This window comes from Cyanistes caeruleus, chromosome 4 (genome assembly GCF_971803275.1).
Source record: "Cyanistes caeruleus chromosome 4, bCyaCae1.hap1.1, whole genome shotgun sequence".
Lineage (NCBI taxonomy): Eukaryota > Metazoa > Chordata > Aves > Passeriformes > Paridae > Cyanistes > Cyanistes caeruleus.
The window spans coordinates 11973451-11993120 of record NC_141704.1 but is presented as its reverse complement, the minus strand read 5'-3'; the positions used below and the strand labels follow the sequence as shown (position 1 = coordinate 11993120).

At 38.5% G+C, this 19670-nt stretch overlaps 1 protein-coding gene across 21 annotated transcripts in view; it reads right to left on the bottom strand.

Annotated features, from left to right (window-relative positions):
- The window catches only part of MAGI2 (membrane associated guanylate kinase, WW and PDZ domain containing 2), a 706446-nt gene that overhangs the window by 14310 nt on the left and 672466 nt on the right, over positions 1 to 19670 (bottom strand). For 10 of the 21 annotated variants that reach the window (XM_086886637.1, XM_086886631.1, XM_086886636.1 and 7 more), the window contains one exon: positions 8912 to 9050. In XM_086886637.1, the coding sequence (XP_086742763.1) occupies positions 8912 to 9050 (139 nt within the window). Of the gene's footprint in view, positions 1 to 1386; positions 1524 to 3003; positions 3115 to 4889; positions 6697 to 8911; positions 9051 to 19670 lie in introns of those variants that run through there. The other 11 variants (XM_086886645.1, XM_086886640.1, XM_086886648.1 and 8 more) reach the window with 5 other exon arrangements.

Below are 19670 nucleotides of genomic sequence, written 5' to 3'. Positions count from 1 at the left end.
GAGTGTAATTGCCAAAGCAATGTTTAGGACTCAGTATTTTTGCATTTAAAAAGTGAGAAAAAGTTATTGCCTCCTGGAAGCTCAAAGTCATTGCCACAAAACTCAAGGTGTCATGCCATGTATCCCTCTTTCTTTCAAGGCCATGTTTTCTATTTTTATATCAAGGGATAAAAGGTCTGCATATCTTTTGAAATAGAAATTTGCTATAAGACAGAAATAACTATATGCACCCACTTATACATACACATCCACTGTTATTTAATAGAAGGATGTTCTATTTTTCTGCCAGCTGCTACATATTTATTAAATACTAAAGACGTGTTTGTAAAACAGGTTTTAATATTCAATTTTGCCCTTGAATAGTTTTTACCCATAGCAATAAAACATTCTAGAACCTTTGGGAACCCATATTCAAATTGCCTGATGGTTTTAGACTAATTTTATTAACCAGTATATTGGTTCATTTAGTTAGTTGTGGTTTTTTTATTTTTTTTTTTATTTTCTTTTTACACACCACAGGTTCCTGAAATTAAGTTGGTATTACTAGAAATAAGAAGATGGTATTGGAAATGCAGCAGGAATACGAATGAATGTTTGCAGTTCCAGCAAGGTGGTCACAGGCAGAAAGGGCACTTTTCCAAAATGACTATTGATTTTTGCACTTACATCAGATAAATGATATATAGGGTAGTTCAAGTTTCAAACAGCACCCAACCTTAGCTCTGGAGATTTACAAAATGAGCATTAAAAAAGGATGAACTGGATTATCTGATCAGTACTCTGAACAGATAGGAGTATCTGGCTTCAAAGTATAGGCCAAGATGCTTTAGCCATTTATTAGACAAATGTAAAAGCTCCAGACATTCTAATAGAACTAGAAAAATCAGTTTGTAGCAGGCTGCAAACTGAAGACTTCTGCAGGATATAACTATATTCAAACAATAACCTCACAGTATGAGCTCCCAATTTTTAATCTTTTTTTTTTTTAAGTGCAACGGTCACTAATAAAGGCTACCAAACCCGTGGTGCAAAGAAGCACAGGCATTTATCATTTGATCTGGAGGTACCTTTCAAACTGCCTGCATCTCTCCTGTGCTATATCTAAGTTCAAGTAAGCCTGCCGATCATCTTCCAGAAGTGATTATTTATACAAAAGGGAAAAATTCCTTGGGGTGAGATGAGATCTTATAACAGACTGCTCTATGATGTTATGGTAGGGCCTCTCCTAAGGCATACTAGAATGGACAATTTATCTGCTCTGCATCAGGAAATTTGACTCCTTTCTTTGTGCTCTAATGAATGGTAGCACAGCCACATCAAAACGGGCTTGTTATGAAAATTTTTTCCCTCCAAACTCTTTCATTAAAAACACCTGAAATTGAGATATTTTATAGTAAACATATTTTTATTTGACATGACACTGCTTTTTTATCAATCAAGTATTTCATTTTTGGTGTTGACCAGCACTAAAATTCTTTTGATTTTCTGGATACATAGAGAAAAAAATTCTGTTGCGATGTTTCCTGCAAAATAAATGGGAGCCATTCACAGCTGGGTGACTCTGCAAAATAAACTTTAGCTATATTTATAAAATATTTACATTTCTACTTATTTCAGGAAAGAGACTTATTTCCTGTGTAGGTTTTTCTATAGGACGAAAAATAAAGATGATGTCCAGAAAGTTGAGGTTATAAATATGTAGGGCCTGCTTTGGAACTGCAGTTCATTTTGCTGAACACTGGGACTTGTAAAATGGCCTTAATGCCTGCCTGGATATCCAACCTCTCTGAGCTATTGTTAACAAATAGCAAAACAGAGGTAATGTGATAATACAGGGAATGATGGAATTAACATTTCTATATGATGTAGGAACTTTGTGGCTAGGGAGTCCCTGATGGTGACATACACACCTGAAATACATGGGAACATTTCCAAATAGCCTCCACTCTGCAGAGTCCAGTTCTGCAGCAGCAAAGCAAAATGGATGTGTCTGTGTTCAAAAAAATCTTATTTATAGACACAGACTGGAAATAAGCTCTAAATGGAAACACATCATTTAGATTACTGGATCTGCATGCACAAGAGTGGTAACTTAAGCCCAGTTTAGCGCCTGGTTGTTGGGGGCAGGAATTCTGTGAGCATCACACTGGAGGAGCTGCTTGAATCTCAAAGGCTGGAAGACATCTCTGGGTATCTTTCCCTTTCTATTTCCAGTCTGTCTCCTTCAATGTGTGAGACTGTCCTTATAATTGTAGCAAATGCACTACATTGTGCAAAGTCAGCAGCAGACAGAGCTGAATGCATCTGGACACTGCTGTGTTTTCTGTGATGACAGCAATCAATAGATTGGAAAATAGAAAAAAAAAGTTTTTCTTTTCCTTTGCTTTCCAGGTATCACATCTGAGCCCTGACTCTGTATTACAAATTAGGTATATCTGAACAATCTGTGAAGTTGGATCTGATTCTATGAAGGAAATTGCTTGAAATCAAGGGCAAAGAGCTTTGTGTAAATTTAGCATAACCACAGGGTTTAATAAATGAGTATTGCCTTACAGCACATTTCAAAATGTGTTCAATTTTACATTTGTTATTTATTCAAGAGGTTGCACATAAATATTATTTGAGATCAGCACTTAACTTCCACCTTCATATTGTTAATATTTTTGCAAGCCAAGTGCCATAAAGAGGAGAGAAATTTTGGCTTAAACTCAAAGATCTTCTACCTGAAAAGTCATATTCAGAAGATAAAATTTTGTCATGAGAAAAAATGGATATATAGCAGACCTTTGCACTAGCAGCAGTGTAACATGCAAAACTCATTATTTAGGATATTAAAATACAAATGCATAGCTGCTTTGATGTCTTGGATAATCAGTTATGAAAGAAAAACCGTAGAAACTATTAAGTGAGCTAACATGTAAGAAAAAGTTGGAAAATATTCTATTAACAGTTGTGAGAAACAAAATGTATTAGAAAGATAATATACATGCAGAGTTTACAAACCGTGTCTTTAGGGTGGCCCAATAAGTAGAAATATGGGGACCCATGCTTGTCACTTTTCATGCACATGGAGAGACTGGAAGGTACCATTCCTAAAGGAAGGGGAGGAACAGCCTAGGACCAATCATTAGAATTAACAGAACCAGTGACATACAGACATTTTATTATTGTTAGAGCAGAGAATTCTTAGTAAGTTTAGAACAACTGAGTGAAAAGCTTATATGTAACAGGAAAGAAGTATTTCTGTAAAGATAAGACAAATAAGCATGCTGTAAGTCTAAATATTAGTAGATTATTGAAACTACTGTACATATATATTCAGGACATAGATTCACCTGGTCTATGGATATGGAGTACATCTTGAGGTGCTTCCTGAAGGAGTCATAACAAATCAAAAGCAAAGGGTTTAATGCATTTAAGAACTGTGCCAATTTATTTGTATGAAAAATCCTTGTATTGGTATCAACTCTGACATTTTTGGGTTTTTTTGCTGGGGTAGTGCTGAAGCAGGAGATGAGACTTTCTTCAAGGCCCTTCAAAAATGACTTATTGCTAAGTAACTTGTTGCTTTTGTCTCTTAACCAGCAATTTGCATACACTGAAACTTTAATCTTCCTTAAACAGCCCATACTGAATCTAAACCCTTGTTCTGTAAAACCTCCTATGTGTAATGAGCCCATGGGGTGAGCTGTGTACACAATTTCTTCACTGCATGAAGAAACAGAGATTCTAAAAATACACAATGCAACCCCAGGACATGTATGCTAATAAAGCCAAGAAAAGCACGGGAAGAGAGGGAAAGGGACCATCATTGTGTAGGTCCATAAAGCACCAGCCATCACCACACAATGCAGATCCCTTGCTCTTCAAACCTCAGTGATTCCAGTTCCCACAGCTCTGTGTATCTGTTAGTACCACAATGTGACTTAGAATGCTCAGGACCAGATCCAGATGTCCAAGACAGGGCAATGAAAAAATGGTCCAAATTCTCCATGTAAATGGGCTGGAGTTTCTAAAACTTATAACTTCCTGCAGGAGCTCTTAAGCAACTTAAAACTAAGTGAAACTTGATAGAAATCTTATATCAAACCTGACAGATGATTTCGTAGTCCTAAAAGTAGGAAGAGAAACAAATTAATTTATTCCAGATGCTCCTTACAGGTGAAATTCAGTGTTTTTGCTCCCTCTGCACTACCAGACAGAAAGCAATGGGGGCAGGGGCTTGCTGGAGGGATGGAGTCCACCTATAGGTGCTAACCTGCCTCAGCCTTCTCCACCTTTACACCCTATTGGCAGTCATTTGATTATAAGACTCATTGCTTTCAGAAACTTCTATGAACATACATATTTTAATGTACTGTGAATAATAAAATCTCCAGTCAGGAAAGGCCAGGAGCAGTAAGCCAGAAAAAACAAGCTGCCAGGACTTCTGGGACTAAGTGTGAAACACCACAGTCTTTCCTAGGGAACTTCCTCCAAAGACGTCGAGAGAAAAGACTAGGTGTTGCCACAAAAAAATGTAATTTTCTGGGGCTGATCAATCATTAGAGGTAACTTGCTTCTTGCAGAACTCACAGCTCAATAGAGAGACTGATTTGTCAGCTTTACTTCCTCTTGAACTTCACCATTTTGGGATTTTGTGAACAGTTTTCCTACATTTTGCCTGTAAGAATGATGCTTCATCCCAGTGTTTGGCTAAAGTGTTTGTCCTTCTCGTGGTGTTTCTATAGCTATGGCTAAAGCCTGGATTACATGAGCATCTGTAACGAGGCTTCCACAGTGTGAACAGATAGATTTTTAGAACTGCTGCACACCCCATAGCTCCTGCTGAAGTCAGTAACCCCTTAGCTAGGTGTACACACAGGGAATTAGGCAGCCACTGCAATGAATGCCTTGATCTGTCCCTTTATTTAAATTGTTTTTAATGCTGGTGGGGGAAGTGCTTAGTTCTGCAGTGATGACTCTGGGCTTTGTGTTCTGTGACATGAATGAAACCTCACACTCTCTGCAGCCAGACTTCCCAGGCATTAAGTGCTTTTTGGGATCAGGATTCCCAGCAGTACTTCTAGTCTTTCTTGCACATTAACATGATTTCTTAGTATGACTTGGTTCTCTGGAGAACTCAGCTGGCAGACTATTTCCTATGAAACATGATGCTGATGTTCTTTGGGTTTGGATGAGCTGTGATAATTCACCTCCTGTGGCAGCACAGTTCCTCAGGCTATCCTTATTCTCAGCAAACATGTTCTGAGATGCTGGGTGATAAAACACCTGTTTCCAACACTTCTTTTGTTGCACCCTGCTGTGAAATCAGCTATAGTTTTGAAGCATTAATCATATCTGAGCTCCTTTGCTTACATTCTGATGGTAGTGTGCACTACAAGGAGATTTCTGCCTCTGAAATAGTCTGTGATTTTTGGCATTTGTTTTCAAGCAAAATCAGCAGCCAGAATGGAAGTAAATGGTGGATTTGCAGCACACGATTTCTTACCCTAGGTTTGAACAATGCTTCAGCTCAGCCAGAATTTTCCAAGATTGGAAATGGACAGATTTCCAGGCAGTATAAACTGACATAACTCATTCAGGACATTTACACCCTAAAAGCAGCTCGTTTTTGCTTTCTTCACTAGGTGCTTTCTTCTTTTCAGTGCACATTCTTTTCTTTCACAAATCACTTTCTTATTACTGATGAATTTTCTTAACACAGCTTTTGGTGGTGTCAGTCACATCATCATTTGCACACTGACATTTCTTGCACTTAAGTACATACCATACTTTGTACTAGCAGCAACATTGCACTGGAGTTTAAAACACAAGGAAAGGCAAGAAGTTGAAGACTGAAGACAGAAAGGTGATAGTCCTGGCTGGCTGGTTTAGGTAGCTCTAGATAAATGTTCTCCTTTTTAGTGCTGTGAATCTGAGTGTTTCTGCTGTTGGAAAGGTCTTTAATCATAGCATTACTAAACCTGACTTGGGAAGTCCCTGGCCATTTTGCCTGTCAGGGACTGAGAGACAATATCCAGGAGAGGACTCAGGTGCACTTGTGCTATTGTTCTGTTTATCCCAAGGTTTCTGCTGCACTCCACCACTCTAGTCCCAATACTCTGTCCTCCAGCCATGCATTTTTATACTCAACTAAGTACTATTTCCCACTGGTGCTCTCCACATCTGGACCCTGATGAGTATAAGAAATATTTCTGACATGTACTTGCTTAAAAAAAACCCTGATTATTTCAGGAAAAAGAATTCCAATTAGTCTCATTACATCTCAGCTGTGAAATTCTGGTTGAAGGAAAAGGGAGCCACTAAATACTGACTAGTTTATCTGCTGTCCTCAGGACCACTTTGTCTTCAAGCCTACTGTCACAGTCTTCTCTGCATTCAGTTTTACATTATTTGGAAAAGATGTTTTTGGGGGTCTCTGACAGATGTTCTTCGCAGCATGACTTAACCTTGAGATTTGGCCTCCTTGAGATGTGGCCTCCCATTTTAATTGGTTTTGTTAATTTCTGTTTTAACTTCCTAGGCAGGCTGCTGTTGGAATTTAGGTGCACGTTCTGCTTCTTCTTAGACTACTTCTTACACCTTTGGCAAATGGCCTAGGGAGGACTTAAATTATTTCAGTCAATTCCAACAGGCGTCTTATTTTGCTTCCATTCTGCCTCCAAACTGGACACAATTCTAACACTTCTCTGCCTGCATAAAGAACAGATGAAGAACTGCAGATGTGCAGATGTTTTCCTTTGCTGTGATGCTTTCTGCAGGTTGTATGTACACTATGAAGTAACTCCTGAGCACTTTCACTCCTTTTTCAGTGCAGTACAAAAAAGGGGCTTTCAAGCACAGCTACTTAGTTCTCCTCCTGTATGGAGCTGTGAGCTGGAGATGCAGCTTGGAAAATGGTCTGATTAAACATCACTTCCTGGTAGCAACTTTTGTTTCTCAGTAATCTGCATTTATAAACAACTAATGCTAAGTATTCCAAATGCCTTCCCAAATGGTGACCTTGGCTTTAAACAACACTGTGAAGTCACCTTGTTGCTTTCTGTTAGCACTAAAAGCTGTGTCTGGATTTCTACTGGTTTATATGTATTTTCTACTCATCATCTTCTGTAGAAGGGAAGACTTGTGCACATTTTGGGAGATTTGTTTTCCTAATTCAATGATACTTACAGGGAAATTGTTGGTTTTTTTCTTTTTTTTTTTTTTGTTTTGTTTGTTGGTTTAAATTTATTTTTTTAAATTTTGTTTTATTTTTATTTTCTACAGGAATAATGTAAAATTTTATAAGGTTATATAAATAATTGAAATTTATTTTGGGTTTAAGTGCCATTTGGAACTGGGACCTTATGAAATTCAGATCTGAAATGGGTCTGAACTGCAACTGATTCTTTGCTCCTCATAGCCTCCAGGACCTTCCTTAGATCAAATTGTTTTCTGAGGAACCAGAGACCTGGTGGTATATAGTTCTGCTATTTGAGAAGGATTACTACCACTATATCAGTCCTGGACATTTGTTTGTTCTTTCATTAAAAATGATGCACCTCTCCCCATAAAACAGTTTTGGAGGTGACCTGAATTTCTGTTGGAGGTCTCTCTGAAAGGATTGCACACTAGTTAAAATTGATATTCAATATCTTAGTATCATTTTATCAGAGCCCCTGAAAGCCATTTCTGCTTTGCTTCTACTCACCAAAAGTATAAATCATTAATTTTATTACCAGATGAGTGGGTTATGGCCCATCTTTTCTGCCTTTATTCAGAAGCTCTTGAAAGTTGTAAAAAATGCAGCATACACTGTCCTGAGTATTGGCTTAGCCATAGAATTAGCTCTAGTTTAGAGAAGAAAACAGTGCAATTACCATGTGTATTGACAGGTGGGAAAGAACTGACTTTCATTGCAGCTGACTTTGACAGAGGTATTGAATTTATGTTGGCAACAAAGGCTCACCTGAACCTATAGTTAAGCCTAAGTATTCGAATTTTTATGTGATTGTAATTTCTGATTCTAATGGGAAAGCATTCTGGAACTTCAAAACTAAAAGAGTTTAATAGAGTTTTGGACTTCCTAGCATAAAGAAGTTAAGGACTTTTCATTAAAAAAATAGCCCTTCTCCTGAGAGATTTAAGGCCCAGAGGTGCACATCATAGAACTTACATAAATATAGGAAATTGTTACACCATGCTATAAAGTAAGCCCTGATTTCAGTTTTCAAAAAAACTCTTTGTCTTTGAAATTACCTTCAGATAATTTTTTTTGTCATTTCAGTTATGAAATAAGGTTTCTATACTGTCTAAATGACTCACACTTTTTGAAATACTTAAAATGTCCCAGAAGTCCCTCTGAAACAAAATATAAGGAGAATAGATCCTGTTTTCTCACCACAATGAGCAAAATCTCATGTTTTAAATTCAGAATTGGCTTCTAATTCAGCCCTGTATTTTATCAGAGATAATACAATGGGTGAAGTAGTCAAAGAAAGGAGTACATTCTTGATAATGCTTAGTTTCAGCCTGAGCCACTCAATTGCATGGCAACAAGATCATCTGCTGTGACTCAAAATGTGCAGAGAAGTACCAATAAGGAAGAAATACCAATAAAGGAAGAAAAGGAGAGTTTATGGGCAAATCAGCAACTCCCAGCACACTCAGAGATGTCCCCTCAGAGATTTGTAGTGCTTCCTCAAATGCACATCTTAAAAACCACCGCCTGTGTCGGGAGGGCAGCAGATGACAGAGATGTACACACATGTGAGTATGTCCACCTCTACACAGGTAAGCACTTACAATACTTAATGTGCTTCAGGAAATTATAATATACAAATATCTGCAACTGCTACTTAAGTCAAAAGCAATATAATTAATTTATATAGAGTCATGCACATATAAAAATGTAAAGATGAAAACCCACCATATTCTGGGACCTGGCCTGTTCCACGTTTCAACAACAGTCGCACTCTCCTGCCACCAGACTTGATTAGCTCTATTGCTCTGGCATGTGTCATGTCCCTTGTGCTTTCTCCATTGATTTCAATTATTTGATCTCCTACCTGTCAGGTAAGAAGAATACTGAGTCAGACAGAATTGCAGTAAAATGAGTGTTTCAGGAAGAGACATTCAGTGGATCACAGGTTACTCGAATGACAGACAGACACATCAAGGTAAATTTGTTCCTGTCTATGTGAGGAATATTACTGGCAGATCAAATAACCTCCAAAGTGGATTCTGAATATGGTGTATCAAATGCTGCTTGTCTTCTGCTGAAATCAGCGTAATGCCTTTGTAACTTGCTCACATCTTCTGTGTGTAAGAGGCTTTATTGAATTGCTTGGTATGGTGGAATCACCGAACATTATCTGTGATACTCTGTAACATGCAGTGTTGTGTGAGCCTGAGAACTTTGTCCCACTTGCTGTTTTCATAGGGAAAAGAGGTTCAAAGCACAAATATAAATTTCCATCATTTGAATTTCCAAACCTTGGCAGTAAAGTTTCACACCAAATTATGAGTCATTATGAAGCACACTATTAAACAAAGAAAGGTTAGTGCTATGACACAGGACAAGGAGGTTTGCTGGGGTTCAAGAGCATGTTTTGAACTATTTACCACAGGATCTTTTTGCTGGGAGTAAGCACAGCCTGTGGCTGAACTGTCTAGTTAGAGCAGCTGACTCCAGGGTTCTGATTATGGATTTGTGCCACTCATCTCCTGGCCAGCTTTCCAGTCAGAGTTGGCTTCATTATTGTTTTTCTGCTCTATTTCTACAGCAGTTAAATGTGCCACTAATGTCTGCATCTCCCATCCACCCTTATTTCCCTGACTTTGCTTCCAGCCTGCATATTTTGGTTTTGGCTGGCTTTCCACATGGAAACCTTCTCCTTTGGTAGGGGAGCGGCTGCCTTCTGCTGTGCCTGGTCAGTGCAGCAGAGAGCACATGCAGGGAGCAGCGCTGCACAGCCTGTTGAGATACCCCTTTGAGAGAGCCTTGAGCAAGCAACACAGCCAGGTGACACGTGAGCCTCCTGTTGGCAGCACCACAGCCTTAGGAATTCATGTCTTGCAGAAGCCTCCCAGCCCCCTTGGAAGGGCAGCCTTAGTGACACCCAGAAGGAGGGATGATCTCCTGGTTCTGCTAGAGGCGCAGGTCCAGGTGATGGGCAGCCAAGAGTAGGGCACGAGGGTGAGAGCTGAGTGGGTCAGCACACTCATTTGTCAGTGCCAGAGGAGCACATTAGTTCAGCAGGATCTTACCTGCCTCAGTGTGCGCCTACAGCTTCCTCATTACACTACAACAACAATGCCTACACATCCTAGAGCAGAGATTATACAGACTTCAAGGTGACGCGCACTTTCTTTCCCTCTTACATGACTATCTTAACAAAATCAGCTCTTAGCTGGCCTTGGACATTGAAATATCTTCTGTTTTGTATGTTTTCTTTGCTACAATTGTGCTTCTGTCAGCTTAAAGTGTAATCCTTCAGAGGTTTTCCTTCTTTCCTGAGTTTGAAATATAGTATTTACCAAATAAATGTGCACAATATGAAATGTCAACACAACTCCTAACATCAAAGAAAATTGGGAAAGATGTCAAGAAGTTATCTAGTCCTTACTCTTGCTCAGAGACAGAAAGAATGCTAGTAGAAGTACTGTGGCAGTGTTTCTCAATAGGAATTAATAGAATTCATACTTTGTCAATAGGTGCTGCATCCTCCCAGGATCCTGTATGTGATCTATGCCAGTACTTTGCATAACTAAAAAGCCATTGATCCAAATAAAACCTATTAGCCTTGCTATCACACTTTGTAAATGCTGCAGAATTAACAGTGGGGGGAAAAAATAGCAGAATTATTTTTTGCAGGATTATTTTTGCAGCGGAATTTTTTCCTGAGCCAATTTTCTCTCTTATAAAGAAGCATTTGGTTGTACCATGCAGTGCAAAATTTGAAATATTTCTGATGGTCTTCAGGACACACTGACAAACAAAACAGGTGCTCTCTGTCTCATGGTGAGATCTCCCCCAGGTTTGGCCATACAGGGCTCTCTGCATCCCCCTGACTTTTGGAGAATGCAGTTGATGCATACACTTGGAGCAGAAAGATAAAATCTGTGGTACCAGTACTGTAATACAGACAGAAGACAGATTTGTAGCATCTCCATAAGGATATTAGTTAGGTCAAATACAGACAAAATTCAATGATTTTGGGAAAACCTCCTTCTAAATGTCATGAAACAATTAAACCTCATAGAAATCCTGTAAAAGTGAAGTCAGATTTTCAGAAGGCTTAAGGACAGCTCTTTTTTTTTTTTTGTGCTACATTGCCTGGGTAGACCATATTTTGCAGAAGGTATTTAAAATGTTCTTGTTAGCATGTCATGAGAGATTAGATCAAATGAAAGAGGTGTTTTTTAACACTCCTTGATGAATACCTTTTAAAATTAGTACTGAAAGCTGCATAGAGAATGTACAGTCCTTCAAATAAAATCTTCTGAACTCCAGAGCAGAAAGACAGAAAGATTTTAATACAGAGTTTAATATGTAAAAAGGTTAAGTTAATGTCACATTTTCCCCTTGCTGTTTGCCTTCATTCTGTTTTCACTGGTCACTATGCAGGAACTATCTTTGTATTACTGTAACCTTTTCTGTATTTCTGTGAATTTGAATTTTTTTTTTCTTTGTAGCCAGCACATAGCTCATTTTGTATTTTCTTTCATTATAAAATATTGTAGTTGATTTGATATTTTCTTTTCTTATAAAATGTTATGTAAAATAACTTGAGAAAGCTTAAAAAAAAAGGGCTAGCATCTTGGTTATGTGGCTGAAGGAGGGGAGAGAAACAAGTTTGCAAAACTTAGGCACTCTGAAATCTACATCAAAAAGGGTGAGACCAGAGGTATAATGAACAGTTGCAGGAGCAGTGGGTTAATTGTGTTCCCTGCTCTTGTGTCTTGTGGCTGACTGATGTACAGCTGAATTATACTGCCTTTGCAGCACAACCCTAGCTCTGATTAGATGAGAAAACAAGGAAGAGAAATGTTGTCAACACTCTTACTTCAAGAAAAGCTTCAATTAGACTTTACACTCATGTCTGGAAATTCATATGAAAGAGAAAAACTTGGCTGAGGAGTGCTTCCTCATGTGTCAGTAAGGTACAGTTCTTGTTTTTTTCCTGCAGTTAAACCTTGATAACCTTCCCTTCCTTTCCCTCCATGATGTAGATTTTCTTATGGCTGATATGGGAGGAAAGCCTGATGTATGTTTTCTCTTTGTCCAGGCATTCAAACATGCTTTCTCCCTCAACTTTTCTACTGTGGAATAATTTTTTAGATTTGTGGAGTTATTTCTGTCTTTTCTAAATCCAGTGATTTTCAAAGAGGATCTTAGATATACCCACATATTGAGGATACACCAAGGTGAGGCCAGAGGTAATTGCAAGCATAAAATCAGTGTCTGCTACATGGGATCCTCATTTCTCTTTTTAGGATTAAATATTGACTCCTGCAGTTTATGACACACAGCATTTCTCTGCACTTCTCTTCTGGATCCTTCCATGTCTGTTTACAGTGTCCAAACTGGAGATATTATGAAGGGGGTGGGGGGGGTAGGTAGAACAGATAAAAATGATAACATTCTTTCCCCATTTACTAATAATGTGCACAGAACAAATTCTTTGACTTTTTGTAATATATCAGATTTGCACCCCATGGTCAGTTTGGATTCTGAACAGGTATCTCACATTTTAGATTGGGCACCTGATTTCTCTGCGCACAACTGAGCACTTTGCACCTCGGTGAATTTTATCAGTGAATTAACTGCTTTAGTACGAAATTTTTATTATGAAGCAGTCAGTTTCTCAAAGACTTTTTAAACTCCCTATGGATAGTGGCATATGGGCATCAGCAAATTTTATTTTGTTATTTATCAGTAGGTCTCCAATTATTAATGGAATATTGAACTGAGTTGGTTTCATCCCAGATGCCTCAGAACCACACTTGTAATTACTGTTAAGGAGCAAATCATTCAGAGCAACCTTTGAGAGGAATTATTGTCAGTAACCATGTTAAAAGAGATTCCACCTAGAGCCTTTTTTCCTCAACCTTTTTATGTGAATTTAATAGAAGCTAGTGTTGAAAAATGAAAGGAAGATTGTACATTCTCCTCCCCCTTTTCCCACTTAGAAATAAGAATGAAAATCAGACACAAAAAAGGAAAAATATACTGGTGTGACAAGATTTGCTTTCCACAATTCATGCCAGTGGACTTTTTCCACATTTTGATAACTTGTAACAAATTATTTCTGAGGACAAAAGGGAAATTTCTTTATTTGACTTTAAAAATAGGGTATATGTTTTGCTTTCTCTAACTTTCTTGTCCTCCATGAATTCTTAGACATAATTACTAAAAGTCTATAAATTTACCTTAGTTATTAAGCATACACAAACATCAGCAAGTTCTGCAAACTTGAATCTAAGTATGCTTTAAGCAGTTTCTCCTGATTCTGATTTATACTAATTTCTCTTTATGTTTCTTCTGAACATCTCGATGGAGACTGATACAAAGAAAACTGAATATTTCAGCCATCTCCACAGTCCCATCAGGCAGTAGATCTCTTTTTTTCCAGTTCTTCATGTTTCTTTAAAGACTTTCTTGAAGATGTACCCTTTCCCAGTCCGAACAGGCAAGCCCTGCATGAGGGACACTCCCCAGACTGGCATCAGCTCTGGATTTTACCCTTCCTGGCAGTCTTCAGCAAAGACTGCAAAGCAGGACTGATCTACCTCTATGTCCTCCAGATGTTCTCAGCAGCTTAAGGGTGAAGTGTGCTGGCAAGACAGCCTGGAAAGCTTGCCTGGCTGCTGCCTGAGCTGTATTTATTCTGAAGAAATGTGCTGTTTGCAGCTAAGAATCTGGAAAATTTATACACATTGATTTTTTGTTGTGATTCTTCCTGAAGAATATGACCATTGCTGAATTTCCATGCTGTTTGGGATAAACACCTACCCAAACCCACTGGTTCTCCTCCTAACCCAAAGACACTTGGTAAGCAGAATGCTCCTCTATTATCTTCTTACAGTGTGCAAGCACAAAGTAAACATTGAATGCTTCAACCACTTAATGTTTTGAGATTTGAATGTAATGTATATAAATGTATGTATAATGTATATAAATGTAATTATGAAAGTAGTTTGTGTGCATGAAAAGTGTTTCTTTTAAAAAAATCTGTTTCAGTTCAAGTTAATTCAGATGCTCCATCCATGTGTAAGAGCAACTGAGCTATAAAATTGGGCAACATGTTTTCTGGCAATAATGAGTAGGCAATATTCCTAAGGAATGTTTAAGTGACATCACTATTGATAGGTTAATTAGAAAATGGTAAAGCTTCTCCAAATCATTAGAATAAAGTGCCTCAAGTACATGTGGATTTATCTGCAGAGCCTTTGTTCTGTCCATATTTTAAATCAATTATTACTGGTCTTGTTAAAAAAGGTGACCATACACACAGAGTTTCAGAAACAGGGTGAACCAGAAGGGAAACACATATAGCTTTTATGTAGTAAAGAGATGTTTCCTTGCTTGAGTGTGCTTTTAAACGACGGATGAGAGCCTTGTGTATGTTATCCTCTGTTGGCATGTAAGGAGCAGTCTCCAAGCAGGTGTATGGTTCCCTGTTGCATGAAATTTAATTAATTGTGTATGCACATTTTCAGTCTATGTTAAATCTAATGATAAAAGCAGCCTCAAATGATTTGTGTGAAGGGCATTTCTATCTGTCATTTTATTAATGCATTTTATAATTAAATCTCAGGAAAGAGACTAATCACATTTCATTCTTTTTATATGGGCATTCTATTTTTATAACTGAAACACTTTGACATGTTATTTGTTGTGGTTGTTATTGTCAGTTGGTCCAAAAGGCTGAAAAATTGTCTCTACTTGGAGACCAAAGGCAACTCCAGAGTACCTGTTTTGGTGAATTTCCAAGTACTGTCAAGCTCTAGCACTTATCCACAGGCTGGATAAGTGCTGTGCAAATTTCCTCACAGCAGAGGATCTGTACTGCCTGGAAATCCCAGGTGTAATACATAGCTTGAGCAAAGCTATGGGGTTTTGGTAATCTTGGACTCCCTGCAGTGTATTTTAGGTATGTGAGCTTGGATGTCTCAGCAGGGGACACGGTATTTCTCTTTGGGGGGATTACAGTAACATGTCCCCTGCTACTTTTGAACCAACCACATAAAAGTTTGGAGTGGAAAAGTCTTTTTTTTCTGTGGCCAACCAGCTATTTAAGCAGGTGCAGCTTCTTATCCCTGGAAAGGCCAGGCCTTTTTTCCCACAGAGAGACGGTCTTGACTCCTGCCCAAAAGAAGGGGGAAAGAGGGGACACAGGACATGGTGCAGAGCAAGAAAAGGCCTTCACACCACTCCTCAGCAGGAGCTCTAGCTTTTTTCTTTTCACTTTTTCACCTTTTCCTGAGAGAGAGAAATAGTAGTGATATTTGAGAAAGAGAGCTTGGAAAGAGGAAAATGTGCTTGCCTGATTGCAAAGAATGGGGAGTGCAAGAGGGAAAAATGGAGCTTTCAGTTGTAAGGGCAGAAAAGACAGCATTTCTGGTACTACAGTATACTTGATGCCTTTTGCAACATTGCTTCAAAATAATCCATGTATATGTGAAATAAAGCTGTCAAAGATAAAAGGAAAATGCATTGTCCTACTGTATTTGATACAGTATTACTTTTTAAAAACTGAGGTGGGATAGCTCATTGTAGCATAATGCAATATTAATAACATGTACCTCACCATTACAATCAAGGATGGGAGGCTATGAAAAGGAAGAAGAAAATTTTCTGGTATCTTCTTGATGGTCTCAGGCAGTTCTCATCAGGCAAAAGCTAAGCAAATTCAAGCTGATTTTATAGATCCTGCAGAGAAACCCGAGCATGGAGATTCCTTCATCCAAAGTTGCATCCATGCAGCAAAAGAGGAGCAAACAAACTCCAACAATATAAAGATGAAAACACAAAAAGATTTTGAGGAGTAAAAATGCGGAAATGTAAGATCTAAGAAGATATTTTCAAGTGTACCAGAGGCATGGAGTCTATCAGATCTCAAAAGATAGTTTGGGCACAAGGTAGAAAAGACTTCAGAAAGCAGATTAATTCTTTGCCTCAATGTTCACTGAAGAGGAGGGCAGCAAAACTCCTGCAGAGGGTCTGCTCACTGCAGGGCTGAGTGAGGAACTGACTCCAACAGCAGGGTCAGTGGCAAAGATTTTATAACAGACTGATGAAACGGGTAGTGAGAAACCACCAGAAGCAGATGACTTTTATCCTCAGTTCTAAAGGAATTTGGATATGAAGCTGTTCAGCTAGTAGCTATAGGATATAATCTACTGCTTAAATCAGTAAATTGCTGAATTTCAAAGGAATGGGAAGTGGCAAGTGTGACACCAGTCTTTAAGAACGGTCTTGGAAAGTAACCAAGTGAGTCTCATGTTCAATTGAGCAGATGGAAGGAAGCAATAAGGATGGTGAGGCTTAGCTGGCACAAGGATAATGATGATGTAGTGGGAAAGGGTCAGTGTGGCTATTGTAGAGGGAAGCCATTCCTCACAGATCTATTGCAGGTCACTGGAGCTCTCAATGACTATATAGATTAATGTGATCTGGTTAGCATAGTGACATTTGCAGAAAGCTTTTAATACTAAAGTCTTCAATAGAGGCTCTGCTGTGGGATGAAAAAGAATAGGGTCTTCTAGGCAGGAGATTAAATTCTAGGAAAAAATGCTTTAAATAAGTGGTCAATTTTCACAATCAAAAGTCTTTACCACAGAGATTATTCTGCTCGGCATACTTGCAAATGGTCTGGGGATGAAGTGATAAGATTTGCAGACAGCACATTACCATGCTGTATTGTCATATCTAAACTTAAAAGCCTAAAAAAAGATGGCACAATCCTGTGTGCTAAAGCAGCATGTGAAATCCAGTGGTGCTGAAAGCGAAGCATCAAGTATAGTACATGTGGAAAATTACTGACTTCATCATCTAAATCAGCCATCACCCCTGAAAAGACAGATCCCACAGTTCTTGTGCTGAGCTCACTAAGCTGAAAATGTCAGCACTGCCAAAAACCCAAACAGAATACCAACTGTTAGGGGGAAAGTGGAGAATAAAGGAGAAGTCATTGCTGTGTCATTTAGGAGCACCAATATCCTGAAAACTGCAAATTGTTCTGGTGCTTGCACCTCCAAATGAATGTGATGCATTGAGTAATGGTTTGGAGGAGGCCAATGAGGCTGGTCAGGGGTAAAGAACAGCTGCCTTTTGATGAAAGATGGAATAGAATGGTAAGGTTCTGTGGGAAAAAAGTGGATATGATGTAGATGAATAGAATAGAGAATGATATGGAAAATGATGAAGTACGGTTTTTTGTATTGTAACTACAAACAAATAAAAAAGGATTTTTCTTCCAAACAATACAGGCACTTAGACGTGGAATCCATTATATCTGGAATGTCTAAGCATGAATACATTCAAATAAATGGTTAAAAATAGTCCTAGCACTGAGTCCTAGCATAGAAAAATTTATAAGCTTCTGACTGCCAGGATCTTAGATGTTATATGCAGTGAAGAATCATTTCATACTTTTCCTTTTCCAAGCACCCGTTACTTGTTTTTTCTGGAATGAGGATTCTAGGCTGGTATGGAGGCAATGGGCCTCACATCTCTCCTTTTATCTTCAGAGATGATCTTTCCCAGCTCCCACTTGTGATTTGGGAAAACACAGAAGAGAAGCCTATGTCACTCCTGTTGCTGGATGAAGTGTTTTAGTTATCAGAGCAGCATCATGTGGTTTGCTCATTTTTTTCCTAACACTTGATTCTTAATTTTTCAGTTAGGGTTAATTAATTTTTTAGACCTGAAAACCTTCATGAATATTCTATAAATCTCAGATTTAAATACAATGCCTGCCTGCCAACTAAGTATTTTAGTCTTAAAATTTAATACTAAACTATTTTTATCAAGATTATTAACTTTTTTTTTTTCCACAGCTGGCTTGAAAGATTTTGCTACGAGGCATAGAGTTAGAAGGATGCTTTGAGTGTGTCAAACTGGATACATTTTTGCAAGAAAGATGTTAATTAAGCATGTTAGAGGAATACTTCTCCTTACCCTTCTGCAAACAAATTCTAATAAACACACATGGATTTTTGGAGGAATGCTGAATAATAGTTCACCTATAGTTAATTCACTCTTGATTTATTAAGCTTTTATACTGTCAAAATATATTCAGGATCCCTGAGGGCCTCAGTTTGCATTTCTTTGTTGTGCAGACAGTAGAATGTTGATCAGCTTTATGTCTGCATGTCAATATATTCTTTCTTGAGTTCTGCCAATTACACTAACCCGGCACTGAGCTCCTCTTGCCACAGGCTGCCATCCGGCTCATGCGCTTGAGTATCCCAGCTGAATTCTCTGAGTTCAGATCAATCACACTGAGCCTCACTACAAGTGAGGTTGGACAGTGATGTATGTAGTAGGGAATTGGAGAGTGAGTTAGATTACCCCAAAGGGACATGCAGTTCGATGGGAAAGCATAGCTAACATCTTCCTGTACTGTTCAGATGGATCACAAATCACAGAATAAATGGATGGGACTAAGAATATCTTTGTCTTTTTGTTCCATTGCAATGACAGTGTTGACATTCACTGAATGCTTATTATGAAGGTAAGATTTATATTACTGCATAAAGTAAGCCAGGTATGCTGCAGGTTTTAAGAGTAAGTGCTACTTATGTAGAAAAAATGGGCTACTTAACTGGCACGAAGCAACCTGTGGGCATTTGTCTTCCAGATATGTGCACAAAACCTTAGTCAAGCTGCTGCTGGTGGAGCACTGTATGCTCCTGGGGTGTACTTCTGCCCCTGATGTGTAGGATTATTCCATATACTAGTGACTTTTCAGTGGGGTTTCTGACAACCTTCTCAAGCTCTCACACACATCAAGGATTCAGCAGATGAATCCCTACTGTGCCAGCACACCATGTGGAGAAAACCGCTCTGGCTCCTAGGACCTATCACTGCTCCTCCTATCTTTGTGTTTGCTGTGATTAGAGTAAACTTGCAAAGAGGCTTCCCACCAGCAATATCTACTTTCCTCCAATATTCTGAACATAAGACTACACTGCTTTTTAGGACCTGGAGAACCTGAGGATTTTTATGAGTCACTTGGAAGTATGTCAGTCTTGTGCTTTCTTTTCAATCTAAAACAGGATTCCAAAGTATGCTGTATCAGAAATTAAAGATTAAACTGGTAAATCCTTCACTCATTTTTGGATACTGGGATTGCCTTAAATGTTTGTAAAAACTCATGGCTGATCAAGCTATTCCTGCATTCTTCCTATTTCCTTGCTGCAGCTTTCTTGATTGGATAAAGAAATGGCTGTATCTGCCACCTACTCTCTTACTGTGTGACAACTGTTTCTCTCTATTTTCAATGCTTTTTGCTCTAATCACCCTCAAGCTGAGCTGAGCTACTTCTGGCTAACTGTACTTACTGATTGCAACCTTAGGTAAGGTTAGACTGCAGGAAATCATCCTTTAATGTGGGACTAATCACTGATGGAGCATCCCAAATAGATGCTCTGCTCTTCATTAACAAGAAATCTCAAGA